This window comes from Clytia hemisphaerica, unplaced genomic scaffold (genome assembly GCF_902728285.1).
Source record: "Clytia hemisphaerica strain Z4C2 unplaced genomic scaffold, Clytia hemisphaerica genome assembly, whole genome shotgun sequence".
In the NCBI taxonomy this organism is placed as follows: domain Eukaryota; kingdom Metazoa; phylum Cnidaria; class Hydrozoa; order Leptothecata; family Clytiidae; genus Clytia; species Clytia hemisphaerica.
This window is the reverse complement of record NW_027103836.1, coordinates 2,960,785-2,983,375: the sequence shown is the minus strand read 5'-3', so window position 1 is coordinate 2,983,375 and position 22,591 is coordinate 2,960,785. Positions and strand designations below refer to the sequence as shown.

At 36.6% G+C, this 22,591-nt stretch overlaps 2 protein-coding genes and 1 long non-coding RNA gene across 5 annotated transcripts in view; all 3 read left to right on the top strand.

Annotated features, from left to right (window-relative positions):
• Positions 1 to 7,030, top strand: part of LOC136807268 (uncharacterized) — a 147,430-nt gene extending 140,400 nt beyond the window's left edge. For all 3 annotated transcript variants that reach the window (XM_067063869.1, XM_067063871.1, XM_067063868.1), the window contains one exon: positions 6,323 to 7,030. In XM_067063869.1, the coding sequence (XP_066919970.1) occupies positions 6,323 to 6,457 (135 nt within the window). In that variant the 3' untranslated portion in view covers positions 6,458 to 7,030. The remainder of the gene's footprint in view (positions 1 to 6,322) is intronic.
• Positions 7,031 to 7,337: 307 nt separating this feature from the next.
• Positions 7,338 to 17,553, top strand: LOC136807069 (bromodomain-containing protein 4-like). Its single transcript, XM_067063637.1, has 6 exons — positions 7,338 to 7,521; positions 10,364 to 10,606; positions 15,362 to 15,421; positions 15,722 to 15,763; positions 17,034 to 17,069; positions 17,503 to 17,553. Exons 2-6 carry the CDS (start codon positions 10,367 to 10,369, stop codon positions 17,551 to 17,553), a joined length of 429 nt encoding a protein of 142 aa, XP_066919738.1. The 5' UTR covers positions 7,338 to 7,521; positions 10,364 to 10,366.
• A 318-nt stretch (positions 17,554 to 17,871) lies between these two features.
• Positions 17,872 to 19,842, top strand: LOC136807321 (uncharacterized). The gene is made up of 3 exons (XR_010846668.1): positions 17,872 to 17,901; positions 18,388 to 18,445; positions 19,245 to 19,842. It is a non-coding gene; the product is annotated as an uncharacterized lncRNA (long non-coding RNA).
• Positions 19,843 to 22,591: the final 2,749 nt, after the last annotated feature.

The following is a 22,591-nucleotide window of genomic DNA, read 5'->3' as shown; positions in this document are numbered from 1 at the left end:
CATATCCATCATAATGAAAAGAATTCTTCGGAGCAGTCGAGCAGTCACACCTTCACCATTGCAATCACCATCATCATTGGAAGAATTGAGTGCAAGCTCACAAGATCTGGAGACTTGTACACCATCACGATGTATCACTGATAAGAAAAAAGATCGACTCAAATGCACCGAGTGCGAGAGAAGTGTTCACTATTCGTGTTCTGAACTTCCTCCATACTACATCCAGCTGACTGTTGGAAAGACGAAAGGAATAAAGTTCATTTGCGTGAACTGTGTGACTATGACCAAGAATATTGGTGCATATGCCTCCAATCAAAAGGTCAAATCTCTCCAGAGAGACGTGGCAAATTGTGAAAACATCATCAAAATCAAAGCCGAGAAAGAAGCAGAGCTGCTGAAGAAGTTCAAAGCAGACAAAATTGCGGCCGATGCCAGGAAACAAGAACTCGCTGACCTCAAAAAGAAACTGGACAACAATCCAGCACTCCACACTTTGGAATACGTTGAGCAAAAGATTGAAACCAACATGGAGAAATTCAAGCACAGCATGCAAGAACTTATCAAAACAGAAATGAAAACATTGTCGGAAAATGCTTACGCTGACGCTACAAAGACCTCTGAGGTATCTGCCAAGCAAACAACTATCAGAGAAGCTATTAGGGATGCATGGCGTGAAGAAGAAGCAGAAGAAAATGACAAAATCAAAAGATCTCGCAACGTCGTCATCCATGGCTTAGCAGAACAAGAACAAGAAGATGACAATTCATGGGCCGAAGATCTTGTTAAAGACACTCACACACGCGCTACTATCAAACGTGTCAGTCGCCTTGGAAAACCATCTCAGGAAAAAAAGCGCCCTTTATTAATCTGTCTATCTAGCGAAAAGGAAAAATTTTCACTTCTCGGAAACCTTCCTTCTCTCAAGGGCATCCAAAAATACAAGACAACGAGTGTAACTGAAGATCTAACACCAGATGAAAGAAAGAACGTAAGGGAACTATCGTTCATAGCTAAAACTAGAAATGAGAATGATAACTCTGATATCTATAAATGGAGAGTTCGAGGGGACTCAAAAAACGGATTCGACATCATCAAGGTCAAAATCAGATCTCAAACAAAGAAGACAGACACGAAGAATGTAGTATTCGCCAAACGAAAACAATCGGAGAACAATAATTCAAGAAAACCATAACGTAAATCAAGTAGATGATGTTGAAATAAAGATCAACGAAATCAGGATATTTTATTGCAACGCCGACACGCTAACACCCGAGAAGAAGCGACAACTTGTGCTTGATGTAGAGAAACATCATCCCCACATCATTGCGATATGTGAGGTGAAACCAAAGCACGGTGGACTAAGAGAGCTACACGAACACGAGCTTATACATTATAAATGTGTCAGTCATACGAACATGACCACTGGCATCGGTCGCGGGATAATTATTCTTGCTCATTCAAACGATCAAACATTTGGTCACCGATGTCAACCAATCAATGAACCAAGTCAATTTCAATGAAGCATCCACAATCGAAATTCGTCTATCCGGAAACGATATCCTGGTCTTCTCCTGTATCTATCGCTCCCCTACGAACAATGACACGTCAGCTGAAAATAACAACAAGTTGAATCATCTAATCAAAGATATCGCATCAAACAACAAATACTCTCATAAATGCTTTGTCGGGGACTTTAACTTCCCAACAATCAATTGGAAAAATTGGACGACGCCACATCTCGAGGAAAGTAAAGAAGAAAAATTTCTTGAAGCCCTTCGCGACTCCTTTCTCCACCAAAGTGTAGACGAACCAACCAGATGCCGTGGGACTGACGACCCATCCTTAGTCGATCTCATTCTAACAGGTGAAGCTAACCAAGCTCTATGTCTAGAGTATCTCAGTCCTTTGTGTTTAAGCGGTCATAGTTGCTTGACCTTCAGTATCAAATGTGATGCTGTATTGAAACCTAAATCAGAAAGGTACAAGTACGAGGACGCAGACTTTGAAGCAATGAAACAAGATCTCAACTCTGATGATTGATACAAGCAATTTCCCGAGATGGCTGATTCTAAGTCAACCGAGGAGCTTTGGCAGCTTTTCCGAAAGATGATTTTGGATATACGAAACCGTTTTGTACCCATAAAGATCATCGGTGGTCAAAACTGGAAGAAGAAAGGTAAAATACCTATTGGAGTTCAACTTCGGAAAGAAATAGCAGAGAAGAGACGCCTCCATCGGAAATGGATGAAATCATCGCCCGAAGAAAAAGAATACAATCGAGCAAAATACACCCCTGTAAGGAACAGAGTGAACAAATTGATGAGACAAGCTCACAGGAACTACGAACAAAGAATTTGTGATAACGCAAAGACCAGACCGAAGATCTTCTGGTCACATGTGCGTAACAAGATGAAATCTTCTAGTACAGTTTCATCACTACTTGAATCACCAAATGTCAAAACATCGTTAAAGCATGAAGATCACGAAAAAGCCAATATACTTCAACGACAGTTCTGCAGTGTATTCATAAAAGAAGCAGTAGGTGAGCTTCCTGCATTTGAAAAGAGAACTGATTCATCCATCGGAGATATTTATATCTCTGAGGAGATGGTACAGAATCAATTGAAAGAGCTCAACCATAATAAGTCATTCGGTCCAGACGAAATACACCCTAGGATACTAGCGGAATTATCTGACTATCTGTCTCTACCCTTAGCTGTAATCATGAACAAATCTTTAGTTGAAGGCTCATTACTACGAGATTGGAAGGTGGCACATGTCACACCTATCTACAAAAACAAAGGACCTCAGAATTTGGCAGTCAATTATCGACCTGTTAGTTTGACATCGGTAGTGTGCAAATTAATGGAATCAATACTGAGGAAACACATCATGAAGCACCTTTCCGATCATAATCTTTTATCGAACAAACAATATGGCTTCATTAACAACCGTTCAACCGTGACACAGCTTTTGTACTATCTGGATAAATGTTATGAGAGCATCTCGAAAGGAAACGTTGTTGATAGTATCTACTTCGATTTTGCTAAGGCTTTCGACACTGTACCCCACCGTCGACTATGCAAGAAACTATCAGCATATGGTATCAATGGTTCAGTCTTAAAATGGATAACGTCATTTCTAACAGGTCGAACACAATCAGTAAAAGTGAACCAGTCCTTCTCGACTACAGACCCTGTAGTGAGTGGTATTCCACAGGGTAGTGTACTGGGACCAATACTGTTCGTGCTATACATCGATGATCTTCCTGAAAAGGTCATCTCATTGATCCTACTGTTTGCTGATGATACCAAAATCTTCAAAGAAGTCAACTGCATCGAAGACTCTGTTTCCCTTCAGAATGATATAGACACACTTGTAGAATGGTCGAAAAACTGACTATTACAATTCCATCCTGAAAAGTGTCACGTTCTGACGCTAGGAAAGTTTGGAAACATCAAACATGCTCATCCATATTCCCTAGATGGACGCCAATTGGAACACGTCTTTAAAGAAAAAGATCTTGGAATCCTCATTGACTCAGAACTTACATTTGAAGAACACATTGCAAAGCAAGTCAAAAAAGCAAACGCGATACTTGGCATAATCAATCGAGGATTTGTAAACATGAGTACAAGTACATTTAAAACATTGTATTGTACGTTTGTTCGCCCGCATGTGGAGTACGCTCAGTCAGTATGGTCTCCGTTTCTACGTAAACACGTAAATCTGATTGAAGGAGTACAAAGACGTGCAACAAAACTTGTTCAAAAATGTCGTAATATGTCTTATGAAGAACGACTGCGTGAATTAGATCTTCCTACGCTCGAGTTTAGAAGACACTTTTGTGACATGGTCCAACTTTACAAGCACATCAACTATTACGAAAAAGATACCATCCCAAACAAGATAGCCCGTCGAACGCGACCAAACAGAAGGCACAACTTTGAGATGATTCCAAACTTTGGAAGCGATGGACTCCGTGGTGTACAAACGAATTTCTTCTTTTATCGAACTATACCAACCTGGAATAAATTGCCAAAAGATGTCGCTGAAGCAAAGACAGTCAAAGTCTTCAAAGAAAGACTCAACACTGCATGGAGTAAACATCCGAAAAGATTCAACACAAGACAATTGTAAAATACGTTGTATAATCACGATCAGTTCTAGTCTGAATCGCAGACCTATACTTCCTATAGTCAACCATTGTATGTGCTTCATCAATTACAACACCAACACAATGTTCATTGAAGGCTTGTGTTGAAAGCAATTTTCTCTATCTCTTTGATTCAAGGATTTCTGGACAGGCATACATGAGCTGGTATGTACCTTCCATAATATCTTTACAATGGAAAAAAACAACAACTAACTGTTTGAGGTGTACAAATTTAGCCAGAGACCACACCCCTTTCACTTTCGCATAATGTTATGAAGTGACACAATTATAAACTTTGTTGAAAAAAGTTGTCCCATTATCTTTTGATGTGTTATTATAGAGAATTCCTAAAAGTCATTTTGTTGGTCAAAGGAAATAATTTTATTAAGCACCAGTATATAAAAGAAGAAGACTTAGTTAAAATAATGATTAAAATAACAATGACTCTTGTCACCCACCCATGTATTTGTCGTCATCCACTTCATCATTCAACCACACAGCCATAACTGAACTCTTATCACACGTTTTTATTTGGTCTTCTATCAGCGCCTTTAATGGAGATATCACTAGTAAGGACACTGATTTGTCATCCAAATACATCAAATACAATGGTAGAGACTGAAAGACAATAGACTTCCCATATCCTGAAAACGTAAGGAGAAACTGGGAGAAAAACAACTTTTAATTGTTTTTCTGCCTGAGTGCAAAATATAAAATCAAGTACTCAAAAGGAAAAATTGTCTAGGCCAGGCAGTTCAAATCTTTGATCAGTAGAATAAATAACAAATCAATGGATTTGATATAAATCCTTTTCCAATAAGACAAAGATAGCTTCACCAGGCACTCAATGGATAAAATCAATCATATCCATTGTGAATAGAAAAATAAACCATATTAATTGATGAATTAGAAAACGACTAGAATTGATACGATAGCTCAAAAAATTGATTGATCAATTAATATTCTTGATATGGCGTAAGTCTGATTACGTAATGTTTTGACTCCTGTGAGGTATATAATCTTTGACCATTTGCTAAAAATATTCTGGTTTTGACACCTGTAACTAATCTTTTTACAAAATAAGGTGAGACTCATTACGTAGTCAAACTTACGCATATCAAAAATTGAAAAACTATTTTAAAATCAATGATCGATTTTTGATTGTCAGATCAGACTCAACTTTTTTATAGTATATAAATATATATGATAAATCTCAATGCAAATAAATTTCCAATCCATTGCTGGAAAAATCTCTCTAATCCAAAAACAAACAATATCACAGTGTTTCTTGACTGTATAAAGTATTGTCATAACTTATGTAAGTGAACCCAAAAAACAAAAAGTACTAAACTGAGACACTATCAGACTGTATGTGGATGAGTGAGATATTTTACCACACCATAGCTTATAAATATAATCGAATTCTTACCTGTTGGTGCACAAAAATAAGTGTTTTTACCCTTCCTGAATTCACGTAGAATGTTCAATTGAGAATTGTGTAATTGCTGAATACCAAATTGGAAGGTAATTTTTCTCAAAGCTTCTTCTTCTGTGATCGCTTCGGCAGCCATGTTTATTTCGTTTTTAGATTTTACAGGTTAGATCGTATTTGAGAGTGTCCCTTTACGCATAAATTATAATAAATTACATTATAACATCTTCCAACTCCTCGCCAGCAAAAATAGCCCTCTAGCCGAATTTCGGCGAGAAGCGGCATTTTGTTGTAAAGAGGATTTACTGACTATTAAGCAGCCTCTATAAGAAACTTTTTCGCTAGAGGATGAGCAGAAGCCTAGATCAGTTCCAGAGGCCCTCGTGCGCCTAGAACTTTGTTACATTATAATAATAATAATAAAAATGGTATTTATATATATAATTGATATTTGACGTACGGCATTATGTTGACTTTGCTTATACGGTGTTTTGGTGTTTTTCCCGTACAGAGCAAAGTAGACAACGACATGTCGCCTTCGGTGACGACCCGCATGGACAGCCCTGCAACCATAGCCTTAGAATATCTCAGATACTTAATTACTCTACATACTTTAATTTGATCAACTATCACATTGTTGTGAAGTCGATTATCAAGTACAATGATGAGAAATTAGAACCTGGAGTAACTCCATTGAGCTATATAAAACGAATTGTGTTCTTTTTGTTTTACAGGGCTTCTATTTATTCATTGGGCATGTCTTGATGGATCCAGCTATAAAAGATCAGATTTCAAGACAAACTAGAAGATTTGGTGGGCAGTCGCTATCTGGAGCTGACAAAACAGACTCAACAAATCATAAACAATAAAAACTTGTTGGATCTGCAAGGAAATTTTGACCAATATATATAACATATATACTGAGACTACTCACCTTCATTATATGATAGGGTAGAATTTCGACTATATCAAATACCAATACCCTGGCATCATCAGACATTTGGTAAACCAAATAACATTGCGGAATAATTGAACTCAAAGGAATACTTCAACCAATTACAAACCCCAAGCATGTGAAGACGCGCCCGATGTATAAATGCACTGATGGGGAGTTTCAGGGGGTACCCAATTCCGAAATTCTGTCTATTTTTCCTCCAATTTCCGTGCGTCAAACCGTTTGAAGAACCAACCGAAACATCTTTTGAACTTCATAGATTTTGTCAAATATTCCGCGAAACCTATTGCTAAATTCCTTCGAAATCCGCCACTCCATTCGAAAAAAGGCCCGACTCCGATTCAGTGAATCCCAACCCCTACTGATATGTAAATGCATAAACGTATTTTATGGCTCTTTGTAAATTTTGATTGATAGGCCTTTCATAAATTACGTTACGAACATCACTTGCCTCATTTTAAAATGATGACCATAGTGATTAACTCCCAGTGGATTTTATTAAAACTACTTTCTATTCATTAAAAATCATGTAAAATGTCTCAAGGGACATAACCATCACTATGGAAATTGTTTGAATACGAGGCAAGTGATGTTTGTGTCTTAATTTATGAACAAATCTATCCTCTAGGGGAGAATGCAGTTTAAGAGTACAGTGATAATATAAAAAAACATCATCATCTTCACCATGTCCAACGAATCATAAGTCAATTCCCTAATGACCAAATCACCAGTTTCAGACGATTTAAAGAGTAGTATATATAAGTTCATATGTAGTAGTTAGCATGAACAGTTGCAAATTGAATTTCGAGGGTGGATGAGTTATGAAATTTTTGATGAGAAAAACTATGTACAGACTTAAAGTGTTCTTTTCATTTTGGAGTACCTTATAAATATAGTTTTTTTCTTTATGAATTTCATAAATCCATCAGCAATTGATAAAATAACTGAACAACTCGAGGATAACTGACAACTGAATTTGTAAGTATTTCAAAAGGCGCTAACTTTAATAAAAGTAATACATAGCTATTATTTGACACAGAGCCTTCCTTTTGGGTCCTACTCTTGTCTCCCTAATTTAGACGTCCCTTCCGCTCTTATTAAGACCCAGCCCCCCCCCCGCTAATTAAATTCGAATAATTCGATTCAAAAAGTTTTGTATCCTTTTTAGGGACAATGTGTGAAAGATTGCTAGATTATGAGCGAATAGATTTAAGCATTCGCAACCTATAAACCATACTTCTTTCAGTAATACGTCTCAACATATAGTGTCCCCAAAAAAGTGGACACTTTTAAATAAAGTAAAATCGTCATGATTTTTTGCGAAATTTTATGATTTTATACTTAATTTTTCTCCAAAACGTATTCTACTTAATATAAAAAAATTTCCGTTTTATTTTTTGGGGGGACTCACTATAGGGTAAGAAAGCCGTGGCTGGAATAAATACATCTAAATTTCAGTGTTGTAAAAACGAATTATAATCAATAAGCTGTCTCCTTCGTACTATTTTCAATGAAGCTAAAGTTACCCATAGCATTTAGCTATCGATTCATTTCTTTTTTATAAAATTCTTAAAAGATCAAACTTTAGAAGCGCAGATTTTCACAGAATTTAAGATTTAACGAGTTTAAGTCAAGATTCTTTTTAGTTCAATCTATTGGGAACATAGGACTGAAATTATTTTTCCAAAATTCAAAAGCTGGAAATTTTCACTACTAGAAAGACAACAACAACAACACGATTAGTGTCGAAAATTTTTCTTTTTCTTTCACAGACCCGCTGGGACACCAGCCCCACTTGAAAATTTGGCAAAAATTTTGTCCCTAGTGGGAAAATATCCTGGAATTTCAGCCCATTGGGAAATTTACTTTGATTTCATCCCCTTTCGAAATTCAATGTTTAAAAATGGCACTCCAAAACTATCCCACTGGATTTTTTGTCCTTAGAACAATAGAATTTCTATCCCCATTAGAATTTCAATAGGGAGTTTATCCCCACTGAGGAAGAAAGTTCCACCGGGGCTGTGAAACAGGGGTGTATTATTCATAGATGGAGAATGTCAGGTCGGACCTGAGAAAAAGTGGTCCTAACAGAGAGTAAGTTGCCCTTACAGAGACAAGGTGAAAAGTGACTCTTTCCGACATTTTCCGATTGCTCATCGATTGGAAACAGTCCATCACAAACTGCCATATAAACAAAACTCAACATTCTCACAAAAGTTGTCTTTTTGATTTCCCAAACATTCGTCTAAAGCGTTCACTTCCACAATAATTTATGTAATTGCAATTTCGGTCAGTCCACAGTCGGCTTCAACATATGCACGTGTTTTTATTTACGTGACCGATGTGCCTAGTTAAACAATCTGGGGGTAAGTGGCGAAGGAACACAGCAGATTATTTGTAAAGTAAAGAAATATCTTTTGGCATTGACAATCAAATATAATATATTATATTATATATCCCTAATTCAAATATAAAAACTCATTCGCGAAAAATAAAAATAAGAAAATAATGAATTAATATTACATACTAAGACGCCCCCGTCTTTTACTCTCGTTTAATTCCCGATCTCGGAACGTGCAAAACGCCCGTCCCCGCCCAATATCCACCCAATCAGCTTAAATTCACTTTTTTATTGTCCTTTGACTTTCAAAAAATAGTATTTAAAAATTATGAATTTATAATAATTACAAAAACAAAAAAATTGATACTTCATTAGTGAAATATTCAATAAATTCCAAGTTTCAATTTTTAGTGGGCGTTTTTCTAGCGCTTTGTTAATCGCGCAATTTTTGCGTCACACAAACTTTCTCGACCGCTCGTAATAATTATGCATTGCCAAATTTGGTTCTCCATTGTCAAGTCAGGATCGATGGTGACGTCACCTAAGCATAAAAAAGAAAGGATTTCGTCAGTTTTATGCATATATTAATTTGCGAGATATTCTATTCGCCGCGCGAGCGCACTTTTCGTAGACTAGTCGGAATACTTTCTTTTACTCGCGAGATTGATGGTAACTTTTCATCTTCGTTATTTTTAAAATGAAGCACAGCCGAAAAAAAACGATGCTTCAGAAAGTTGCGTATTTCCAGTGAGTAAACGATTCTGACAATTAACAAAATTGATGATGATGATTTTTTTCGGTCAGGCAAATGTCTCGTATTGGGGGTTCTAGTCTTGACCCCTGAGCCTACGCGAGATTGAAGCGTTTGGGTGAACGAGACAAAACTCCAAAAAAGCTGGTGTTTTGAAGTGCTTCCGTGCGATCGAAATATCGCGGTTTGTGACGCACTGGGAAATAGCTATCAATTGTACCGAAGGGGAGAGTCTAATAAATGACGCATTGCCATAGAACAGATATATAACTTCTCTCACTTATAGATTGACACCCCCTGCCATAAATTTCTCTGTGAAATACCTAGTAAATCATAATCTGTCTTACAACACAACTTAATAATCAAATATCAACAAATATTTCTACCTGTAAAAATCATGTCTGTGTTGTTGTTGTTGTGTGTAGTGATGTTCAAGCGCAACTCTTTAATTGTAAGATTCCTATCACTTTATTGGTGTATTTACTAACTACACAAACATAAAATACTATGCTAAAATAAACTTCTTTCCTTAATATTTGCACCACATTTAGGATGAAGGAATATTTTTATAGTTCTTAAATTTTGGTGGTAAAATCTACCTACAATCCTGCGTTTGTATGAAAAACACGCAACCAATGTAGGAAATAATGGCTACAAATCTTACATAGTAGATTACCAAATATCCCTGTAACAAAAGATGAAGGGCCCTTTTTCATTTTATGTTCTAGAAAATGGCCCAACAACGTCCTCAAATATTTGCTTTGCCACCACCACCACCCCAACCACCACTACCACCGCAGCACCGACAACCTCCACTACGACAATCTCCATCACGACAACCTCCACCACGACAACCTCCACCACCACCACTTCAACCTCCACCATTTTTTCGTCCCCTGATGGAATTACCGCCCCCACCACCTCCTCTGCCACCAGTTGGAATATATGGTTTACACCATATTAATGTTGATGTGAGTTCCTTATAAAAGTTTTTCTTTAACCCTATTCATCCTAGGTTTTTAGGGGCGGCTCAAAACTAGGGAGGGGGGCTTTTCCTGTACCACCCTTAACTTTTGATCTAGTGGATCTTTTTGGATGAAATTTGACACACAAGATCTTTGTCACATAAGGCAACTTTTGACAAAAATTTTTTTTGATGACGTCACTCATCATACCCAAAGTGAGCAAAAACCGAAAATGTCCTTTGTTCTTATAAATAGCTATTGTATTCTAACAAAAGTTTTAGAAAAAAGTTGCCTTATCGGTGACCCAGAAATATCTGCAATCTGATTGGTTAAAAAGAATACAATATATCTTGTATTTTACATGTACAAAATATAAATTGAAGAAAAGATGTGTTGTTGCATTGTAGCGGTAGCAGCAATCTAACGTCACTTTGCTACAAAAGTGCCCTGCGCTTTTTTCTCACATAAAAAGTGCATTGTCATGAGGACATAGTTCTGCAATTTTATTATTTATGTTCGTAGTTATGGTAACCATTGAATGGAAGCTCACCTTGAGTACATTAGATAGAAATTTTATTAGGAGAAAAAACACTTCGCTTTTAGCCTCGGGCGAGGCAAGTCCTCCCGTCGGGGAGTATCAACATGAGAGAAGAGATCCAGGTACCAGGAAGAGTAAAGAGTTCGTTCGGAAATGACACCGGCCAGGCAGAGTCGATCGTGCGTTCCCGTCTTCTCGAAGTGTTGAACGTTATTGAATTTTTATGCTTTATGGAACTGTATGTTTGGATATTGTATAATGAGTTATCGAATGAAATTAGACTTCAACATTTTGTGTCTCCCACCTCCTTGATCTACTCCATGAACTCCATCTCCTGTCTTCTAACAGCAGTCAGGCCGATATCCGGGGAAAAACTTTTAAATAAAAATGTTGTTGCCGTGGGCCCAGCTTTAACCGGCCGGCGCACCGCGACATCTGGGGGCTCAACTTTAGAGGATGAGCCTGATGGAGATAGATTATAAGGGAGATGTACAATAAAAAAATGGAAAAATTCAAAAACCGAACTTTGAAAAAAATACAACGACAATTTCAACATTTACAACATACAACAGCTGAAAATCGAACCGAATTGTTTGAATGCTGAATACTTGAATATAATATGAAACACTTTCTGTATTGTTGGAGAATTGTTTAATCGCTATGGTGGGTGTGGTTCTTGTTAGAAAAGTTTGACATACCTCAAGTTCACTTACAAGTTCTTTCAACGATATACAAACTCCGCATTTTGTCCTAGCTTGCCTAGTTGCGTTTACCTTCGCACAATTCCAAGCTCAGACAAACCTAGAAGTTCAAATTATCGCCTTAAGAATCTAAAATGAACTTCTGGCAGTGATGTACGACGAGAAACCGACTATTTCGACCGTATTTATCGAATCAATTATCCTCTCGAGACGTTCGGGCATTGGGCGAGTGGCAGCTGAGGCACTAATCCACGATTTACCTACATTGAAAAACTATGACAATTATTTCCCCGTCTAGTTAGTCGTCGCACTATCGACGGTACGATGGACACGATTTGTTATAACAATAACAAACAATCTTTGTGAATTGAAAACAAACCAGAACAAACTGTAGCTGATTTCAAACTCTTCAAATGTATGCACCTTTCACTGAAACTTGATACACCTGCTTGCGAGCAGCCTTTCAAATTAAAATTTGATTGCTTACCCATTTTTCAAACTGTATAACTTATGATTTATTGATACCCAAATTACCGTCAGCCACGCCCCGAATCATGAACAATAATGAACAAACGTTGTATAGAAACCACATGTTAAATCAAACCCAAGCAACTTAATTATTAATGCTCTGATTTGATTATTTGTGGAAACCAAACGTCTATGGCAGCGTCCAACATGGATTCAATCGATTTTTAAATCGATGGCCGCTCTTCAGATAACCACCAACCTTGTGTCGGACACGATGTGACTATTGAAAACGTCCACGACTGCTCCTCTTTTGTTTATGAGCCAATCACATTGGTGTTTATCGTACAAACTATTTGTATTGAGATCATATGAATCACCTAAACGTTGACCACGATGACTTTCCGATTTTCGATGAGCATGATAAGACTTTTAGATCTTTCTTAGCTGATTTTAATGAACTGTCTTCCGTTGCTGAATTGAGTGACAACCAGAAGCTGACTCTACTACCAACCCGTTTGAGACGAAGACCAAAATGGTAATTTCGAGGACTAAGCAACGAGCGAAAGAATACGTATGATAAAGACATTGAAAGTCTGATTACTGAGTTTGACAATGAATCTCTTTTGAGAAAGGATCTCTATTCTATCAAACAGGGTCAATCTACGTTAGATGAATATGTTGAGAAAATGGAACAAATGTTTACCGAGCTGAATGTTAAACCAGATGAAAAGTTAGATTTCTTTATGGCTGGTTTAGACGAAAACACTCAAAATGATTTGTTCCTGAACGAGATTGATTCGTACAAAAAAGCTGTTAGAAGACTGAAGCTGAAGTTGTCAATCGAAAAGAGAAAATCGTCAAAATCGAAAAAACCCTTTACGAGAGATCGAGAAATGTCCGAAAATAAAGCACACCAGTCCAAAACCATGGGCAATGACCAACTTTGTTACGTTTGTCAAGAACCTGGCCATTTAGCGATTAACTGTTGGTTCAGAGTACGCAAGAAGAACATTACGAGCAATGCCAAAATATAACAAAAAAAAATGAAAACGATATAGATCCATTTTAAGAAAACTATTCGAAAGATTGGGGACCAATCTCCATTGTCGAGGGAGTGTTGTCATGAGGACATAGTTCTGCAATTTTATTATTTATGTTCGTAGTTATGGTAACCATTGAATGGAAGCTCACCTTGAGTACATTAGATAGAAATTTTATTAGGAGAAAAAACACTTCGCTTTTAGCCTCGGGCGAGGCAAGTCCTCCCGTCGGGGAGTATCAACATGAGAGAAGAGATCCAGGTACCAGGAAGAGTAAAGAGTTCGTTCGGAAATGACACCGGCCAGGCAGAGTCGATCGTGCGTTCCCGTCTTCTCGGAGTGTTGAAAGTTATTGAATTTTTATGCTTTATGGAACTGTATGTTTGGATATTGTATAATGAGTTATCAAATGAAATTAGACTTCAACATTTTGTGTCTCCCACCTCCTTGATCTACTCCATGAACTCCATCTCCTGTCTTCTATCTTCTAACGGCAGTCAGGCCGATATCCGGGGAAAAACTTCTAAATAAAAATGTTGTTGCCGTGGGCCCAGCTTTAACCGGCCGGCGCACCGCGACATCATTTTTTGGGTCACCGATAAACCAGTTATCAGACAGTTGCGAGTACAATATGGAAATATTTCGCTCGTTCCGGATTTTCCGTATATTGTAAAATATTGTACGGAAAAATCTCGGAACTCGTAAAATATTTCTCATATTGTACTCGCAACTGTCCGATAACTATTACGTATTAGAAAAGTGTCATTTTTTGTGACACATAACTGTCAGAAATGTCATCATGCTCAAGGTGTGAGAATTTTTAGGTATCAATTTTTTTTTTGAAGCTAATAAAAGTTAGGAATTTACATAAAATTTCATGGCAAAAGCTCTATTATTTCAGGAGCTATTACCATTAATATGACCTCAGAACAGAAATAGCCCACCACCACCCCCCCCCCCTAGGACGAATAGACATTTATCAAATTATCTGTCAGTAAAACCCACAAAGCGAATAACTTTTGATACAATTTGATTGCGCTTTTGTGGTCGGAAATACCTTAAGTGGATAAATTTTGGCGTGGATTTAATTTGGCGAATGACCAAAATGCGATTTTTGGCGGGGATTTAATTTGGCGACTCGGAAGGCTTTAGTCTGTGGTGAACTAAAAAAAATACGTGGTAATTTACTAAAAAATATTCTCCTTAGAATTTCTATCTTAAAAAGATTTTATTAAATTTGACGGGGATTTGGTTTGGCGAATTTCCGATATTTGAAATTTTGGCGAGAATTTAATTTGGCGATTTTTGGAAAATTCGCCAAATTTAATCCATGCCAAAATTTATCCACTTAAGGTAATCGTGAATATAATCATCTACAATTAAAAAAAGGTGTATTTGATTTCCATCAATGTCAAAATATGTTGGGATTTCGGAAGGGTCGTACCCACGTGACCACTTTTTAATTTTATTGATGGACGTGATAGTCCTTTCGTGAGTGCTATCAGAACACTGGTCATTATAAAAACCAGGCACGACGGAAGCTTTTTATATCTGGTACGGCGAATGAGGAAATTTAAGCGATTTTATAGCGATTTGACCGACGAAGAGGAAAACTTCGGGTATTTTTGTGAAAATCTGGTACGGCGGCCGCCGTACCTGCCGTACCCGTTGCGTCGTGCCTGAAAACACTGGTCGAGAAGGCTTTAGTCTCTTTTCATTGTTAAAAGCTTGAGATTACGTACCAAAATCGATTTATTTTGCAAACTTTTTGATCATGTAATTAGAAAATAGACGATTTCAGCATTTCCTCTTTAACTCATTGGATCTTCGACTGGGGGGTAGTGGTTTTCAGGCTATATCCACAGCCTTATTGGAGTATTTTTGAGCTTCTCATTTTTGAATTCACTTATTATGATTTGTGTCATTTTGATTGTTAAACGTTACCAATACAATGAAATTGCTTGTACATCATTTGCCCTGAGATTTTAAAATAACATATTTCTTTATATCGTAGCATTTGAATGACGTTTGCGTACTACGCAATATTGTTCGCCAGCTTCAAACGTCGGGCCGGGTAAGTTTCCTATTCCTATATTGAATGAATTAATTTCAATCATTTTCTGATATTATTTTTCCGATGAAGAAAAACAAGGTTTTCTGAAATTGATGAAAAAATTTATCCAACTATGTTTTCCCAGCTGAACAAAAATTGACAAAGAAAATTTCCTTAGAACGAACCAGCTTTGATCTTGATTTAAAATTTCAGGGTGAGATGATTTTGATCAACATTTTTAGCTGGAATACCTATCCCTTCAGGACAGTGACTCTGTTTATGATAAATTTAATTTAATCTTTAAATATATTTGATTGATAGGAAGACAAAAATGAAAGAAGAAGGCTGTTGAGAGATCTTCAGGTATATTAATTTTGACTTGTTATAGTATTTGCTCTACAGAAAGAGGTGTGTGATATTTACTGCCCGGGGGGGGGGGGGTACTAGGGCAAAATGGGTTACGGGGATGCGCCACTGGTCAGCGTACCTTTCTAACCTCCACGAGTCCCACGTAGGGTCACAAAAACACCAAAATAGAAAAATCAGTCGCTCGTAGGGTGCCTTTTTTTTTGGAAAAATTGGGGAAAAAGTAGAAAATTTAAGAACATTTTGGAATTTCAGTCCCATTTAGGGTGACTTTTTTTGCAAATTTCGGCAAAATAAAAAAAAACGAGTCCCACGTAGAGTCCATTTTTCGAACCTCAGCGGAGCACCCCCGTTGGTTGGCAAGGGTAGTACCCGCCCCCCCCCCGGATCTACCGGGGAAAAGGATGTTTCTCCGAATTTTTTTTCCCAAAGAAGGATAAATTTCAGCATGAACATATAAACGACTGGACATCCATCTCCTTTGTCTTTTTGTAGAAAAGGCTGCTAGCTTCGTTGCCGCCTCGTTAAAAGCATAAGATGAAACAATAGATTTTGATGATATACCACTTGTGAATACCTTGCTAACAACGTCAAAACTTCGACAAAAGTCTCTGTTGTTCTACTCTTCTCAAGTCGTTTATCTATATCATAACAAAGATAACAGAGGCAAAATCATCGTTAGCTTGTCAAAACTCCGACTAATATTTCTAAATTTTGACTTAAAAGTGTCTAATAATTTTAGAGAGTGTCACATTCTAATTTCGATTTTCTTATGAAACAGGCTCTCAACTTTGGCAAGCTATTTTTTTAAAGTCACAAAAAAAATTATTTGAGTGACAAAAGGGATTCAAAAGTATACACGCAGTTGAAGTTCTGCATTTTAGAGTTGACAATGTTGATAAAATATATTGCAAACTTGTGAAAAAATTCGAAAATAATTTTTTTGTACATTAGGAGTAATTTTCAAGCTCTATCAATCCTTTTACCTAAATAATTCAAAGAAATAAAATTATGACGGAATATTGTCGGATTTTTCATACCAATTTTGAAATACAGGCGGCAACGAAGCTCGCTTCAAAGAGACAATAAAAGATAGACGTCCAGTCGTTTATATGTTCATGGGTTCAGCAAACGTCGCCAGGTTTCCAGGCTAGTGTCAAGTTTATCGTTTTCTTAGTTCATTTTTCCATGTCTAAATCTGAGAAAATATAAATTGTCTACATACTTTTGAGACACTATTTAATGTTTTTTCACGCATTGGTTTCAGGACGAGAGGACGATAAGGAGAAATCTGGAGGTTGAGGTACGTGTATAATTTTTATTACACCCCTGTCTCAGTGCCCCGGTAGAACTTTTTTTCCCCAGTGGAGATGAAAATTTCTATCAAAATGCCAATGGGGATAGAAAATCTATTGTTTCCAGCTCGAAAATTCCAGTGGGGATGGTTTTGGAGTGCAATTTTTTACATTCAGTTTTCAATGGGGATAAAATCATAGAGCAATTTCGCAGTGGGGTTTTCAAGTTGTAGGATATTTTTTCCACCGGGGACGATTTTTTGGCCTGTTTTTCCACCGGGGTGGGTCCACCGGGTCTGTGACACAGGGGTGTTTTATTAAATGTTACTGACCAAAGTAATCATGGAAGGGTTTGAATCATAACTGTATTTTTGTCTCGATTTTGAGACAAATTTAGTATTTATAATTGTCTTGTAATTTCATTTCGTTTGTTGATTTCAGCATGAAATGACGATCACAGATATGAGGAGAGAACTGCAGGTGTGTGTATGATTTTTATCAAATGTTATTGAGCAAAGTAATGAAGAGTTTAAAAATCATAATAGTAGGAGGCAACCCTTAGGGCCCAAGCCAAGGTCCATTTCAAAGAAAAAGTAGAGTGTTTGAGGACGGTGATTAGGAACAACCTGCTAAATCAAGGACGGTAAAGCGTACTGATTTACCGTCGCCCTTAGTTAGTCAGGATCTAGACAACTCAAATGATAACGGTCTCCTTGGATAAAAACCCAAATATTTAAACTCTCTAATATGTCTTAGACTACGGTAATGCTTTATTGTCCCACCAATACTTGAATTTCTTTATCTGATTTTTAGATCCAACAAGACACTCGCCCACAAGATGTAAGCATCCCTTTTCAACTTCATAATTGAAAATTGGAAATTGTTTATCTAGAATCAACAATCACGGCGATTTGTTGAAACTGAAATGAAAGCCCATTCTCACAGACCCGGTGGGATTTTTTCAGCCAGTGTGGGAAAATAACAGACACGATGAGTTGAAATGAGAGAAGAAAGAGACATGTCATCAAAGGGATTTATCCTTCTAGCAATGTTTTCTTACTTCATTTAACAACACAATTTTGCTTACTGTATTTCTAGTTTCTATTACTGTGATTCCAGTAGGGTCTTATGGCAAGGGAAAACTGCAGTCGTAACCCCCCCCCCCCCCACAATGCAGCCTTCTAATGACAAAAATACCCTAACGCTTTAGTAACGTGTACTTGTAGTTACATCGTTTCTCATTCGAGAGTAATGTATCTAAATGTGTTGAATGTCAATTTATTTGGAATAGACTCAATATATTATAAAGATGATATTCTATTTCAGTTTCAATGCACTCCTAGCTGCCCACATTGTGGCGCAAGCTGCACCTATTATTTCGCTGGTAAGTCTGAGATTATCAAAGTTCTTTGCGGGTATACTAATTTTAGAAAGCGTTGACAAATGTGTTCAAACAGATCCGCTATGATCAAATCCACTTTTTATATGCACAATTTTATGAATGCTCAATTTTGCCTGGAACCTATTAAAATCCATTCACTTTAATTGTGCACCATACATCCATACATTTTTATAAGCATTGTATTTTTTTATTTCGTCAGATATTTTTAACTTTTTGGGGAAAATCATCCTAAATATTCTTACGGTATTCTTAGGTTAGGATCCTAATTCAGCTTATATTTTTAACATGTAATATACACCTGAAGCATAAAGTTGCATATTTTTGAAAGTGTTGAGTTTTACTTGGGGATAATTGGCATTTTACAATTACAAAAAATAAAGAGGTTGTAACCTTCGATTAGAGGAACTTTACTGGAAAAATGACTGTATAGCTGGGAACCAGGAGACTTCAAAATTTAAAGGTTAGATTTAAAAGTTTTGAAAATTTGAACAAAATGAAGTTTTGTAGCATGGAAAAAAAGTTTATTTTTTTCTTCTTCGTTTTTCATCTTGATTTTCTAAAAAAATTATTTACTCTTACTTATTAAAGCACTACCTAGTATTTATTGAAGTACTCTAAATCATCTTTCCAACGGTATATAATATGCTAATATTGAATCATTCCTTGAGAAATAGCAAGCAAAACAAACATTAGTGCGCAATTAATGAATTTGCTTATTTGAAGCCATACATACATACATGTATAATTGCGACTCTGCAATTCTATTTTTCCTACCTTATAGTGAAGCACCAAACAATGATCAATAGCAATCTTCTCGATGACAGGATGATGGAAAGTGTAAATAGGGGTTCTTTATTTTGATTAATTTATACCACGGCGATCTTCAGATTAATGTTCGAAAATCGGTAAAATCCTAAGTTGATTTTTGTAATAAGTACCGTACTGCCGTTTCTTTAAAGGACCCGGGGGGGGGTCGATTCAAAAACCACCTTATGTGTGGTCCAAAATAATACCTTTGAAATCGGATCCTTAAAGTGCAGAGAAAATTTAGCCAATTTCGATCCAATTTTGGCGAGAAATCGATCCTTACGGTGCATTTTCTTGAACATTTTTTATCATTTTAAGGCAAAATATGGTCAGTTTTTCCAAATTCTACATCGTTAGAGTACACTTTTTTCCAATCTTTGCTAATTTCAACACCCTTATAGTGCACTTTGTTTAGTTTGCGAAAAGGACCCGAAAGGGCCGCATGTACGGTAGGTCATTTACGTTGAGTTCCTCCCCCCTCCCCACCTGGAAAAGGACCTCATTAAAGGATCGAATTCATTGGTTTAATGAAGTCCTTATGTTTAAAATTGAACCAAAGAAATTTGTTTTAAAAAAGACTTTTCAAAATTAGTTAATTTTGGACATTCCAAAAATAAACATTATTTGAATTCAACAAATCCGACTTAAGTTCGTCGTGTACTTTTATATTTATTAAAATTTCTTTTTGTAATTGTATATTTTTTATTTATTAACTATTTATTTGATGATTGTTAGAAATATCAAAATGGATGCAAAATCACAATAAATCAAAACGATATGGACAATCTGTTTCCAAAATGGAAAGTTCAGAAGTATAAAGTTTTTAATCCCACCTTAAAAACCAATCCTCCCCTAAAAGTCCGAAATCTTGAACTCCGACCATAGCCTTAGGCCCAAATATCCGAACTCGCCCTGCAAGGTGGGCGGGTGCAGTAAAGAGCACTGAAGCAGGGGGCTAGAATGCCTCGATTGAAGAAGACATTGAAGAAGATCTATGGACGCCAGCAAGTCACACTCTTTAAAGAGTACATAGCTTTTTAGGCTGATTTAACTTTCATCAATATTTTATGAATTTGTCCTTTTTTGATTTATTTTTAATTTCACATTGTGTATGTCATGAATGAACTTAGAAAGTTAAGTGGTTGGCGGCGCTCCACTTGAATGTAGGTAGTGTGTAGGTAGTATATTTGGTTCAAGCAGTTCATTCTGGTTGGTTTTTAATTTTCTTTTTCTGTATTCTCATGATTTTGTGGATTGTCTGTTTTAGTTCTGCTGTTGTACGTACTTTGGTTGGTGTCTTTTAACTTTCAAATCATTCTTCTTTTTCTCTCAGCGGGATTCCGCATCGGATTCTAGGCCGACTTTTTGTACTTTCTTTGTTTTCTCTTTTTGCTTTCTTTTAATTTATTGCTCTAATCATTTCTGTCAAGCCAATACTATTCCTATTTTCTTTTGGGAAGATGACGGGTGACTCACGGGTGGCAGGGGATGCTTACTCTAGGTACCGCACCTGGTCGCAGACTTCGGTCTTTATCTTTTCATACTTTTTTCCATTTTCTTTCGGTTTAGATCTCTTTTCATTTTAAACATTGGGTTCCTATTCGCTAAATTTGTTTTAATCAACTAGTAATGTGTTTCTAGTGAAATTTGGTTTGTTTTGTCTTTTATCTTTTAGGATTTGGGTTGTTAAAATTCATAGGTCATTTGATTGTTGTCATATGATGTGGGAAAAGTTTTAGTGTTTTCCGAAATTTGATTAACTTCTTCAGATATAAGACTCAATAGTTTGGAGCAAATGTCAATTCTTTGGAAAATGATGACGTCATCTCGACAACTTATATCGCTTTTCACTTGAACATTTTCAGACTTTTATGTAGGCATAAAATTTGTCGTAGACATAAAATTTCAAAAAATTTCAAAATCTGTTTTTTTGAAATTCCACCATTATGGAATATGCACAAAGGCGAGAAAAGGCGAGAAAAACGGTTTATCACTCCTAGGGACCTAATGAAGGCATTTATATCAGAAAGTTCCATGTGAACGCCAATTTCTGAGCAATCCTAAATCCCCCGGACTATCATTATACATTCATTATACATATCTCTGCAATTTAATTGATTTGCAAATTTGCTTTTCCTACCTACTTAGTTTTTAATTGAAGTCTATATAAAAGTCAGGGGTAAGGCTGATTTCATTTCTTCTCCAAATTTCTAATTTTCTAAATCTCTAAATTTCTCTATTCAAATACAATGTATCGCAACTGTGCCCTCCCGGTTATTACCATAATGGCTTTATGGCAACTCCTGAACTTGGGCACAGGATGTACGGTTACACATTTTATGGATTGCATTGTGGAGTCACAAGAGTGCTCAAACTGCGAGCAGCGAGCAATGCATAATGCAAATAGTGAGCGTCTTAAATGAAGACTCTCCACCCAATCCGAGAGTGCTCAAACTACAAAAGCAGTGAGCCAATATACAATGTATAGCAATGTGCCCTCCTGGTTATTACCATAATGGCTTTATGGCAACTCCTGAACTTGGGCACAGGATGTATTGACAGGAAATTAGGCCACATTTTAGCTTTCTAGGAATCAATGGATCCTGAATTTACTCAATCACGCAATTATTTTTTTTCGAAATTCATGCATTCAAATTACTTAGAAAATTTTATGATAATTAGCAACACCCACGACTTGAATCATTGAACCTCATGGTCCGGATTAAGCCTTATATGTCAGATATATGTGCTTTCCTTGCCTGTGCTTTTTTTGCATTGTACGCTAATCAACTGTGCCACTGACGCAGAATCAACTTGATAAGTTATGGTAGATTAATATGGTAATATTTCCTCTTCATCTTTGATTATTTCTACAGTGGTTAGATTGACATATGCGCGGTAAAGTTTCTTTAATTGATCTTCAAAGGTTGATATTTTCTTTGAAAACTTAACCTCTGATACTCAGGGTAGATAGCACCTAAAAATCAAATACACGCTTTTTTATTAGAATAATGCCTTTTGGCTAATGGCGAGCATTATTTTTATTTTCCTATTCGAACTCCAAATCTCACTCTTTTATTCTTATATAAAAAAGCGTGTACCGAATAAGAGGTAAAAAGCAGTTTTTAAGTCCACAACCATAAATCTTTGTCTGAAAGTTGTCGAAAATAGAACTGCTGAGCTGTTTGAGCTTCTCTTTCCACTATATTTCTGACGACTCTGTTTCTCTCAAAACCTATGCTACTACTTTTTCTAATCCTTTAACAATGAAGTTAGCCTACAGGCTTCACAATTTGTCGACTAAATGTACTCTCGAACAAT

Coding starts and splice junctions, on each gene's coding strand:
- LOC136807069 (XM_067063637.1), top strand. CDS start 10,367: ATGGCCCAACAACGTCCTCAAATATTTGCTTTGCCACCACCACCACCC. Junction 15,422..15,721: donor AGCTTCAAACGTCGGGCCGG/GTAAGTTTCCTA, acceptor TTTGATTGATAG/GAAGACAAAAATGAAAGAAG. Junction 15,764..17,033: donor GGCTGTTGAGAGATCTTCAG/GTATATTAATTT, acceptor CATTGGTTTCAG/GACGAGAGGACGATAAGGAG.